Raw genomic sequence first — 12,249 nt, forward strand, 5'->3', positions numbered from 1 at the left:
GACCGGAAACAGCCCATTTCCCAACTTCCGGTGGGACCGGAAGGCCCAAAAATCAGCTGGCTGGCACATGCATGCGTGCTGGAGCTGAGCTACGGCAACACTCGCATGCCCACTGATATGGCTCTGTGTGCCACCTGTGGCACACGTGCCATAGGTTCGCCATCACGGTCCTAGGACTTTTTTTATTACAATGAAGTGATATCCAGTTTTTGGAACTGCTTTCAGAGTCACTGGGCAGTTCTATAAATTTCTTTCCTATGGTTATTTTTTTCCCCTCCACCTAATGCACAACAGTTGAGTCAACAAGGATCCCAATATTCCAGTTTGGCACACAACAGAGTATGCATTTAGATACTTCACAGGAAACTTTTTCAGCTGGTGAATGTCATGGAAAAACCTCTTGGAAGAGGAGGAGGAGATGACAAAAATGGGAAACATTTTGATAGTGAAATGGTACTCAACTCTAGAAAAACACTCATGGATTTGCTTCCATGCCTTGCTGCTTCAAACAGAAAACATGACACGTAATGTCATGCACATGCAGAATTTTACCTGTAGATTGTTTTGTATTTTCCATCCCTCCCTTTGTCTGATAAGGCAACTTCGTAAGTACAAGTATAAGGCAAACCATTGCTGAGTCTATCATCACTTGAAAGACCATTTGGAGGAGACCAAGTGAGCGACACTGTTCTAGCTTGAATATTTGACACCTTGGGAGATAAAAACAAGATGAGGTTAGTTTTCATGCCAAGAGGCACATGGACATTTTGGAGTGATATATATTTGAGGAGTCAGAAAAGTTATGAACTATCAACAGAATACAATACTTGTAGCTCAGGGTTAACTGTGGGAATCCTTGGTGCTCTAGGTAACTTCATCAATACAGTACTAGCTAAATATCTATGGAGATTCTCAGTCATCCAGGTCATGGTTGTCCCAAAGGTATTTTTTCAAGAGGCAACTGGGTTTCTGCTTTTTCTTGGAAGATGTTTTGCTTCTCATCCAAGAAACGTCTTCAACTTTGAAAAAGCTTCTTGGATGAGAAGCGAAACGTCTTCCAAGAAAAACTAGAAAGTCCAGTTTCGCATCTCATCCAAGAAGCTTCTTCAGCTTTGAAGAAGCTTGTTGGATGAGAAGCAAAATATCTTCCAAGAAAAGCCAGAAACCCAGTTGCCTCTTGAAAAAAGCACCTTTGGGACAGTACTGATGTTGTTACCTAGTTGGGTAATGAAATGTCTGCAAGAAAACATCCAAGCTCAGATAGCACCAAGGGCCACTGTCATCTTTCGGAAACTTGACAGCCACAAAGTTATGAATTATCATTGCAGTTCCATTCATCCTGAACCAAAACATGTGTCACGTTAAACATTTTCACAAAATTCTATTATGATCTTGCTTAGGATTCTTTTTTTTTTTTTGTAAAAAAAAAAAGAAAAAGAAACCCTCCAAATTCAAAACAGCTACTTCAGTTTATCAATCAGTGGAAGAGTTTGTGTAGTCTTAACACTTTTTTTCTGAATTTATGTAACATTCTAACACTGATTGCTTTGAGCACTTGGACTATTTAAGAGGGCCATTAAATTAAACCAGGCATCTGTAGAAATATCATGGAATCTCAGATTAGATCAGATGATGCAATTAAACTAAATTATACTAAAGGACTGCAATGGTAGCCAAGAAGAAAGATATTTACAGTGAACATACCATATTTGACCTCAATTAAGGATTTAATGAACTAAAAAAAAAGGGGGGGGAATATGAGGACAAACCGACATCTGAATCGGATTTCTGGCATTAGGACATAAACCAGTACAACTAAGGAGAAAGGGCTTTTTCCCAATTCTTTTATTATGGACATATGGTTGCATAACTGTTTTGCATAAATTCACACAGGGATTTGGAACTTAATGTACCATAGCCAGCCAATGTTCAATTGGAATGCTTTCTTTCTTTTATGAGCACCATCTAGGACACACGTAGCTATGTGGAACATATGGCCAAACAAAAAACAACCAAAAAAATCAAAACATTTTATCCTTTCATGAACTTTAATAATTTGGAAAATCCAAAGAGTAAAGTGAAGAGTGTTCTTATCTGTACAGTAGAAGTAAATATGGAAAATGGAGAGAAGACCAGGCTAAATGCTAAACAGATTGTATTACTCCTATTACTAAGATTTGGTTTCCTGAAGAGGCAATGTAGTAGCAAAATGCTGATTTGGCCAGGTTCTTAAAAACAGTGATACATGGGCCTTCTGGTTCAAATCCATCTTGGCTTTTAGTCAGTCTAAGCCAGGGGTATCAAACTATATTTCATTGAGGGCCGCAACAAGGTTGTGTTTGACCTTGGGGGACCTGGGTGGGTGTGGCCAGGGTGGGTGTGGCCAGCTGAACGTCACTTGTGTTGGGGGCTCCTGTGGTGGCCAGCAAAAACGGGCTCCCGAGTTCCATTGTAACCTGCAACCCTCTGCCAGTGAAAACAGAGCTTGGGAGGGCTGCCACTGCCCTCGTGGGCTCTGTTTTTGCTGGCAGAGGTACCGCAGGCCAGTCCTTTGCTGTTTCCAGGGCAGCCCCGTGGGTCAGATCTAAGCACCCCATGGGCTGGATCCAGCCCCTGGGCCTTGAGTTTGAACCCCTGGTCTAAGCCCTCCACCAGGAAGGCTTTAGAGGAGATTGCACTGATGTCTAATTCAGTGGTGAAATCCAAATTTTTTTACTACCGGTTCTGTGGGCGTGGCTTGGTTGACGTGGTGTGGCTTGGTGGGCATGGCAGGGGAAGGTGTCTGCAAAAACTCCATTCCCACCCCACTCTGGGGCCAGCCAGAGGTGGTATTTGCTGGTTCTCCAAACTACTCAAAATTTCCGCTACTGGTTCTCCAGAACCTGTCAGAACCTGCTGGATTTCACCCCTGGTCTAATTCCTGGTTATAGTTTTGTCTGGAAAGAGCAATTGAATATGGGTAGATGTTCATTTTACAAAATTCCCCACAGATCTTTGTGTCCAACACAGTGACATAAAGCCTTGTAGAATATTTAGAACATTATGTGTAACTTTTAAATTTAATTTATATGCCGCCCTTCTCCGGAGACTCAGGGCGGCTTACAATGCGCTAAGCAATAGCCTTCATTCTTTTGTATATTTATACAAAGTCAGCTTATTACCCCCACAACTGGGTCCTCAATTTACCTACCTTAGAAAGGATGGAAGGCTGAGTCAACCTTGAGCCTGGCGAGATTCGAACCTGCAGTAATTGCAGGCAGCTGGTCTTAATAACAGGGTACTTTAGACCACTGTACTACCAAGGCTTGGTAGTACAGTGGTCTACCAAACTTGATGTGTCTATTTGTATGGATAGCTAAGGAAGACCCTATTCATTAGAACTGGGGGGAACCATTAGTACTGTATGTATGAGATATGTTTCTGATACACACAATCTATTCTCGAAGGTCACTTGTCCATTGTGAATATTCCATTGAAAACATACAAGGAAAGTACAGCCGAAATGGGAGAGATCTACATTTTTGGGTAGAATTATGATAAGCTCGTTATTTTTTTTATAAGCTTCCTTTTAAGTTATGAGAAAGATTTCTTACAACACAGAATCAAATGCAAGTAGAATGTCCAAAGGAACATTTTATTTATGTGGCCATACGTGTTATTTAGTTCTGCACATTAATTATTACTAGTTATTACACTACCCAGCAAAACGGTCTGTTTTCAATTATGCAAGCAGAATACAGTTCATTCTGTGTATGTGCCTGTCAAAAAAAATAAACATCTTTCAAGTTAAAACACTACATTAAATCTTTCACAAAACACTTCCAAAATGCCTATTAACTCAAGGCCTGGATTACATAGTGATTGACGGTTTTTTTTCTTCTGCATTCTGCATTCAAGTCAATGAGTAAGTAAAAGAAATGTTGCATTCATCTTTGACAGTAATTCGTTTAATCGGTTTCATCCGATTAAACCGTACGTGGTTTAAGACCTATTGCAAAACAACTTTCTCCCATTTGGCATCCCCTGGAAGTGTTGATCTTCCAAATTCCCCAGTTCTCAGCTCCCTGGTCCCGTTCCCCAAACATTTCAATACTGGCAAGTTGGCAGTGCTTTCAGAGCCAAAGGGAAATGAGGTTGACCATGAACAATTTGTTTTAAACTTCCAGGATTATATTCTAGTGATTGATTGCTTTATTTTGGTACAGTTGCCCTATTTATATACATGATGCCGGACATCTTGCAACAATTGAAAACAAAACAGTAAGAAATCTGCAGGAAAAAGCAAATAATACATATGTGTGTGCATGCGTGTGTGTGTGTATCTAAACTGTAGAAAACACAATTGCTATCAACCTGCCTTCCCATTGAGGACCTGTATACAAGTCAAAAAGAGGGTGGCGAAAATATCTACAGACCCCTCACATCCTGGACATAAACTGTTTCAACTTCTACCCTCAAAAAGATGCTATAAAGCACCGCACACCAGAACAATTAGACATAAGAACAGTTTTTCTCCGAATGCCATCACTCTGCTTAACAACTAATTCCCACAACACTGTCAAATAATTTACTAAGGCTGTTATACTATTATTCTTCTCTTCCTTACTAGTATACATCTCTTCCCACTTATTACTATAATCATGTTGCTTGTATCTTTCAATTATATTGTTTTTATTTGTTATCTAGTACAATTTGATAGCTTATTTGTAACCTTGACTATCACTAACTGTTGTATCTTTTTATTCTTGATGAATGTATTTTATTCTCCTTATGTACACTGAAAGCATATACACCTAAGACAAATCCCTTGTGTGTCCAATCACACTTGGCCAATAAAGAATTCTATTCTATTCTATGCTAGTATTACGATAAGCAGGCAACACAGGTACTCCTCAACGTATGACCACAATTGAACCGAAAATTTCTGTTGCTAAGTGAAACTTTGTTAAGTGAGTTTTTCCCCATTTTATGACCTTTCTTGCCACAGTTGTTAAGTGAATCACTGCAGTTGATAAGTTAGTAACCCAGTTGTTAAGTGAATCTGGCTTCCCCACTGATTTTGCTAGTCAGACAGTCGCCAAAGGGGAGCACATGACCCTGGGACACTGCCACCGTCATACGTATGAGTCAGTTGCCAAGCGTCTGAATTTCGATCACACGATCATGGGGATGCTTACAAAGGACGTAATTGTGAAAAATGGTCATAAGTCACTTTTTTCAGTGCTATTGTAAACTTTGAATGGTCATTAGATAAACTATTGTAAATAGAGGACTACCTGTATAAAATATTCACAGCATTTGATATACCGTAACTATTGAACCCTAATCCTAACTCTAATTCATACGACTGCTGGATTTCAGCCTCTAAACCAGATAGCAAAACCATAACTTCAGGGCTTTTTAAAAATCAGGTTCTTATCTCCAGGAGAATGTTCCAAAGGATGGGCGCCATGACAGAAAAACCTTTGTTGCTAGCCCCCGTCGGATGCTACAGATAGTTCTTTTGACTTACAACCCTTTGTTAGTTTGAAGTTACAATGGCATTGAAAAAAGCATCTTACAGTTGTTTTTCACACTTATGACCGTTGCAGCATCCCTGTGGTCACATGATCATCATTATTATTTATTGATTAGCCTATAGGCCAGTGATGACGAACCTTTTCGGCACCGAGTACCGAAAAGGTCGCGTGGAAACATCGTGCATGCGCGTGCTTGTCAGAGCCACACACCAGAAAAGCCGAACTTCCAGGTTCTAGTGCGCATGTGTGCCCAATGATTAGCCGGCCAGCGCACATGCGCAGGCTGGATTTTGGCACTGCCGCACAAGTGAAGGAATCACGCTCAGAAAAGCTGAACGTTCGGGTTCTGGCGTGCATGCGCACCCGAGAATCAGCTGGCCGGCATGCATACGCACACCTGGTTTTGGCACTGCCGCATGCGCAAAGGACAGCTGATCGTCACGCGTACATCCACGCCAGAAACCCAGAAGACAAACAGGCAAGGCCACGCGTGCTGGGCGACATGGCTTTGTGTGCCATTTTGGGCACGCATGCCATAGGTTCGCCATCGCAGCTGTAGGCCATATCAACATACAAGGTTCAAACCCATATTACCAATAAAATCCTATACAAACAATTTAAAACAAGAATAGGGTAAAATACAATAATTTAATACATACATATGTAAAACAGAATAAAATGACATAAAATTATATTTCTGTATCACCCCTGCAATCTACCCCAATCAGGCTCGCATATGCCGATCTCAGTTGGACCATTTTAGTCAGAATGTTACTAACTTGACAAGTGCAGCGATCCACTTAACAACTGTGGCAAGAAAGGTCATAGAATGGGGCGAAGCTCGCTTAACAACTGCTTTGCTTAGCGACACAAATTTTGGGCTCAATTGTGGTCGTAAATTGAGGACTACCTGTATTCCTTAATAGATGAGGCCCGTAACATGTCTCTTCTTCCTGACCTTTGCAATCGGGGAGAGGCAGCCGCTCAGATAATCTGGTCCTATGCCATGTAGGCCTACCAATGTTCCTTTTATCTGTAATGTATGACTAATAATAAAGAAAACCATTAATGAGACTTTAAGCCTATCCTGATCATAGTTCCCAGTTAAGGTTTTGCACACTATCCTCCAACAGAATAAAGTTATTATAGCTTGAAATACATATGGATGTATCACTTATATGTGTGATGAAGTCACTGTTTTGACCCAGCTTCCCAAACACTCTGAAGTGAACTCAAAGATTCCTTTATTAGGAGTGTCAGCAGCCTCGGCAAAAAGTTTCTCTCTCAATGCAGGCTAACAAGTCAGTCTGGCTGGAAGGTGAATAGTTGTCTGCCACATCTATTCATCTCCACCCTCTGCCTTTTATCCCAAGAGATAGGGTGGGGTTTCGCTAGCAGCGGTGGCCCTTCCTTCCCAAGGATCGGCCCATAGATTTCCACTGCTCTCCTCTCCTCTGCCTAGGTGTTGGTTCTCATCTTTAAAGCGCTCCATGGCTTAGGGCCAGGGTATTTGCGAGACCGCCTGCTGCTACCGATAACCTCCCACCGGCCAATACGCTCTCACAGAGAGGGCCTCCTCGGGGTGCCGTCGGTCAGGCAATGTCGGCTGGTGGCCCCCAGGGGGCGAGCCTTCTCTGTGGGGGCACCCGCCCTGTGGAATGAGCTGCCTCCTGGAATATGATTGATCCCGGACCTCCGGACCTTCCGTAAAGCCCTGAAGACATTTTTATTTCATCAAGCCGGCCTAGCCTAAATGGTTTTAATTGGGATTTTAAATTTGATAGATTTGGGGTTTTAAATTGGGTTGCCAGTGATTTAATTCTTTTAATTATCTTAACTTTTGCATTTGTATGTTTTTTAATTTTGGCTGTTCACCGCCCTGAGTCCCTTCCGGGAGAAGGGCGGTATACAAATTAAATTATTAATAATAATAATAATAATAATTCTGCGCATCCGCATGTCAGGCACTGGACCCAGCTGTTCCACCTCTTCCTCATCAGCCACCTCCAGAACTGGGGGCTGTTGACTCTCCATCTGAGGGTTGACAGACAGCCGAGACTCCGCCTCTGTCTGTCTCTCTCTGCCAGCTCCATTCCCTCTTCCCCCTTGGAGCTCTCAGGTTGCCTTGATGCTGACCCTAACTCCCATGCCTCCTTCTCCTCCTCTGATTTGGCTGCTTGAGGGGCCAGCGGCTAACAGGCCACAACAGTCACAGGCAACGCATACAGATCCATCACAAATGATTGCTGGTAAATGCTTTTCATTAGGCTATTTTCCTACATGATCTTTGAATACCCCACACGTGAAAAGAAAGCGAGAAGTAAAACGCGAGGAGCGCCAGAGATAATGTTTTATTTATTTATGTGATCTGTTTCTATACATCCACTTGTTTTGAAAAGGCATATGACTCATAATATGACTGTAGCAGTGGCTGTAGCAATAAACAATTTCAGATAAGGAATCAGAGTGATGTCAGCTTAGCATGACTTAGAGCGAAGCTACAAAAACAATTATAGGACTAACTTCTTTGTTGTCTTTGCTGCTTTGAATTGCAACCCACTTTTTTGGAGAGGGTCAGGGTTTTAAATTAGTATTTTTTTTTTTGAAAAACAACCAGAAGTCGCACATGAAGCAGAGAAAATTATTCTGAAGTACCACCCACTGGAGCTGGCCAATGAGAATGATTACACCCTCTACCTAATCCATTAATCACATTTAGTGCTCTTCTATATTTCAGCAGGATGTAGCAAGGCTGGATCAGCCACCATGGACCAGAAATTTGAAATCATGGCTGTTTGTCAGTTTAAAATTGTTTAATCATTAAAGGTATTTGCTCTGAGTTCACATGTGCAGAATATAGCTAATGAGAGGGAAGATACAGTCATGTTTACCGTCCGTGGCAGTTTAATTTGACATACATTCACAATGGAAATCAATTAGATACTTTGATCTAAATTCAGAAATCTTAAAATGAATAGTTACAACCAGAAGCTTTATCTGGAGAAATGAGTCTTTCATCGAATTCAGGTATTATGTTAACTTAATGCTGACTTAATCTTACTTTGTTGAGTAAACCACAATTGAGTTCAATGGATTTGCAATTCTCCAGAGGCAGACTTAAAAATAGTTTCTGAAGTCTATGGAGATTGTCAGTCATCCAGGTCATGGTTGTCCCAAAGGTGCTTTTTCAAGAGGCAACTGGACTTTCTGGTTTTTCTTGGAAGATGTTTCGCTTCTCAACCAAGAAGCTTCTCCAGCTCTGAGAAGCGAAACATCTTCCAAGAAAAACCAGAAAGTCCAATTGCCTCTTGAAAAAGCACCTTTGGGACAATTTCTAGAGCTTGCAGGGAGAAAATGTGACATTAAAACTCCTTAAAGGTAACTGTGTGATTCTGAGAAAAGACAAAGCTGTTTTAAAGAGTTGCAGAGAAGTCCCTGCATACTGATTTGGGAATCAGATCTGAAGCACTTCACAGGCTAACTCAGTTGTTTCGATGTGCTAAACTAAAACAGGGTGGGGAAAGAGGAGATTACTTAGGATATGTGAAGCCAGACGAAAAAAAAATGTTATGATTCATAGTATGGCGTGTACTCCTCTTTGACTAGTCAATGGCTAGTATACTAGGAACCTAGTATTTATAACGATAAGACCAATTAAATTCACACTATCTTGCAAATAAAACGTACTTATAATAGTTTGACATAATATGCAGCTTATATTTAATGTTGCTACTTTGGGTTAAGCTTGTCTGTCACGTACCTGTGGTTTCTCAATTCCAGAGAGAACATCTTGAACTTTCTTAGTTTCTGTGTCACATTCTATGCAAGAGAGAAAAAAGAGGGAGACAGGTGAGTTATACATTACCTTCAGCAATGAGGTCTAACCAATTTCTACATAAGATTTGTGTATTTGAGGCAGTGCATGCTAAATGTTCTCACCACAGATAATCAGAGTTGGGCTATAAACAAATTAGCATGGGTTTAGCAGCCATGTGCTTAGAGATGAAGAACCAGAAGCTGGTGAAATACAAGTCTTATCAAATGTGAGCTACAGTAAAGGATCCTGGGAGTTGTACCTCAGCAATGTTTGGATAAATGGAATGCTTAGCAAGAAATTCAACATTGAGCAAATAGTTAAACAAGGATATTTGATATCCTCTTGGTTTTATAAAGTACTTATGGATAAACAGATATAGAATGCTGATTGTGATGGCAGAGGTATGCTGGTTGGGAATGTGAACGTATCTATATTTTTGTGTGCAGATGGTATTTTTGTGCTCAGACAACTACAAAAGCTATATTTTTGTGCTCAGACAACCCAACAATAGTTGGGTTGTCTGAGAACCCAAATAATTTGTACTGAATTAAAAAGCAAGGAGCATGGGTCTGAACATTAATATATTAAAGATGAAAGAAGAGGGCCTTTTCCCGAGAAAAATCCAAATCATACATAATTATTATACATAAATAGGAAGTATGCTGGTGTAATGTTTATTAAACAAAGGAAAACAGATGGCAAAAATTTAAACATGGGTTAATCCTAGTAGGAGGTATTATGTGATCTGCCCTTGAGGAATTAATGTTTGTTGAAATAAATGACATTGTGTCTAAAAACATGCTTCTGCCCACACTATTATATGGAAGTAAGAGTTGGGTAATAAGAAAAGACGTATGTTAAAAGAGAAAAATGGGAATGGGATACAGGTAATTCTTGACTTAGGATCGTTCATTTAATTATGGTTCAAAGTTATGATGATCTTGCAAAAATTACTTACAACTTGTACTTATGACCATCGTACCACCTCATGGAAACATGATGACAATTTGGGCACTCAACAGCCTCCTTGCTTTTAAGACCAGTTTCAACATTCTGCAATCATGGTTGTGATTTGTGACCTGTTTTGCTCATTTCCAGCAAAAATGCCCATTGAGGAGACCGTGTTTCCTTAATTTTGCTGAAGAGAGCAAAATTGGGTCTGACTCAATTTATGACTTACATGCAATGACTTACAACAGAAATCCCAATCCCAATTGTGGTCATAAATCAAGGACTAGCTCTACTTGTTCACGTCCTCAAATAAGATAGAAGGTCAGGAAAGAAGAGGTGGTGAAGGAATGTGGTCTGAATACAAGAATGAGCAACCACTATAAGTACTTCCAGTGTCAGCTTTGGAAGCCATATTAGGCCGGAAGCTTCCATGCTGCCATCTTCTCATGTGTGGGAAAGTAGGAGGGGGATTTTAGTAGAGAGGTTGTCTGTAGATATAATAACATTCTTCCCGTCAGTCCATGTCAGGGAGATCCTGCATCTGGAGAAAGAGTGGTCGGAGTGCTGTCTCAAGATGGGACGGATGGTGATTGGAGCATGTGATCAACTGAGGAGTGAGGGGATGGTTTTGGGGGTTTTGATTTACTGAGGGAAAACCCGGACCTCTCAGATTCGGATTTTCCCAGGTGTGCCTGTTTACCTATTCTAGTAAATAGAACTTTGAAAAATGCTTGCTTCAGAGTCTTTACTTGGAGTTGGGGGTTTTCTGGAATGCTGACATCCAGTTGGTTTGGTCATGGAAAAAGAATGAATGAGGACTTAGTTACAAAACGAATGTAAGAAGGAAGAGTCAATGGGTCAAGAAGAACAGGAAGACTATGGAAGTCTTGGTTAAAGAGACCCGAGATCTTTAAGAACAAAAACGAAAAGTTTAAAGAATAAAAAGCAGTGTATGATGCTATGCATGGATTGGGTGCAAGCTAGGATGGTTTGCAAGCATTGAAAGCTATGATGAGTTATAAACGAATGGTATTGATATAGTCCCTAGATTATGGCTAGCTGTTGTTCCTTTTTTCTACCCCAATCATACTTTAATTTCTTCAGCTTATTCTGTCTTACTCCTGCTTTGCACTTTGCATAAAGGTGCAAAAGTTATATGTCATAAATACGATTAGATAAAAGATAAATATTGTATCTTATGTATTTCTCTGCCTTCCCTGGATGTTGCCTTAGACAGTGAGATTTCTAAATTAGATAGATGATAGATAGATAGATAGATAGATAGATAGATAGATAGATAGATAGATGAATAGATAGATGATAGATAGATAGATAGATAGATAGATAGATAGATAGATAGAGATAGATAGAGATAGATAGCAATAGATGGATGGATGGATGGATGGATAGATAGATAGATAGATAGATAGATAGATAGATAGATAGATAGATATAGACAGACAGACAGACAGACAGATAGATATCGATGGATGGATGGATGGATGGATGGATGGATGGATGGATGGATGGAGAGAGAAAGAAAGAGAGAAAGAGAGATACTGATAGATAGATAGATATATAGATAGATAGATAGATAGATAGATAGATAGATAGATAGATAGATGGATGGATGGATGGATGGATGGATGGATGGATGGATGGATGGACGGACGGACAGACAGACAGGCAGGCAGGCACAGAGGACAAACTAGCAGAGACACAAGTTTAAAAAGACAGTTTATGTTGCTGTAGGCCCATGTTTTCCTCCTTGCATGACATTTGGACAGCAAGGCAGGGTATAAATTAAAAGAACATCTACTATTACTTTCTAACTTAAGTTGGAAAAATCATGTGAACATTGCTTTGATTGGATTTTGCCAAGAGGCTAATTAAGATAAAGTCACTGTACTTTGTAGAACAATCATGTCAGGCTTTCAGCTAAACTCTTCTTGTTAAGTTCAG

At 40.3% G+C, this 12,249-nt stretch overlaps 1 protein-coding gene across 1 annotated transcript in view; it reads right to left on the minus strand.

Moving 5' to 3' along the window:
* Positions 1-12,249, minus strand: part of FNDC3B (fibronectin type III domain containing 3B) — a 313,226-nt gene that overhangs the window by 81,927 nt on the left and 219,050 nt on the right. Inside the window, exons 7-8 of the mRNA XM_070946542.1 lie at positions 9,280-9,338; positions 553-710 (exon numbers count right to left, since the gene is read on the minus strand). Coding sequence (XP_070802643.1) covers positions 553-710; positions 9,280-9,338 — 217 coding nt within the window. The remainder of the gene's footprint in view (positions 1-552; positions 711-9,279; positions 9,339-12,249) is intronic.

This window comes from Pituophis catenifer, unplaced genomic scaffold (assembly GCF_029215685.1).
Source record: "Pituophis catenifer annectens isolate HBS135680 unplaced genomic scaffold, rPitCat1.0.hap2 SCAF_6, whole genome shotgun sequence".
NCBI lineage: Eukaryota > Metazoa > Chordata > Lepidosauria > Squamata > Colubridae > Pituophis > Pituophis catenifer.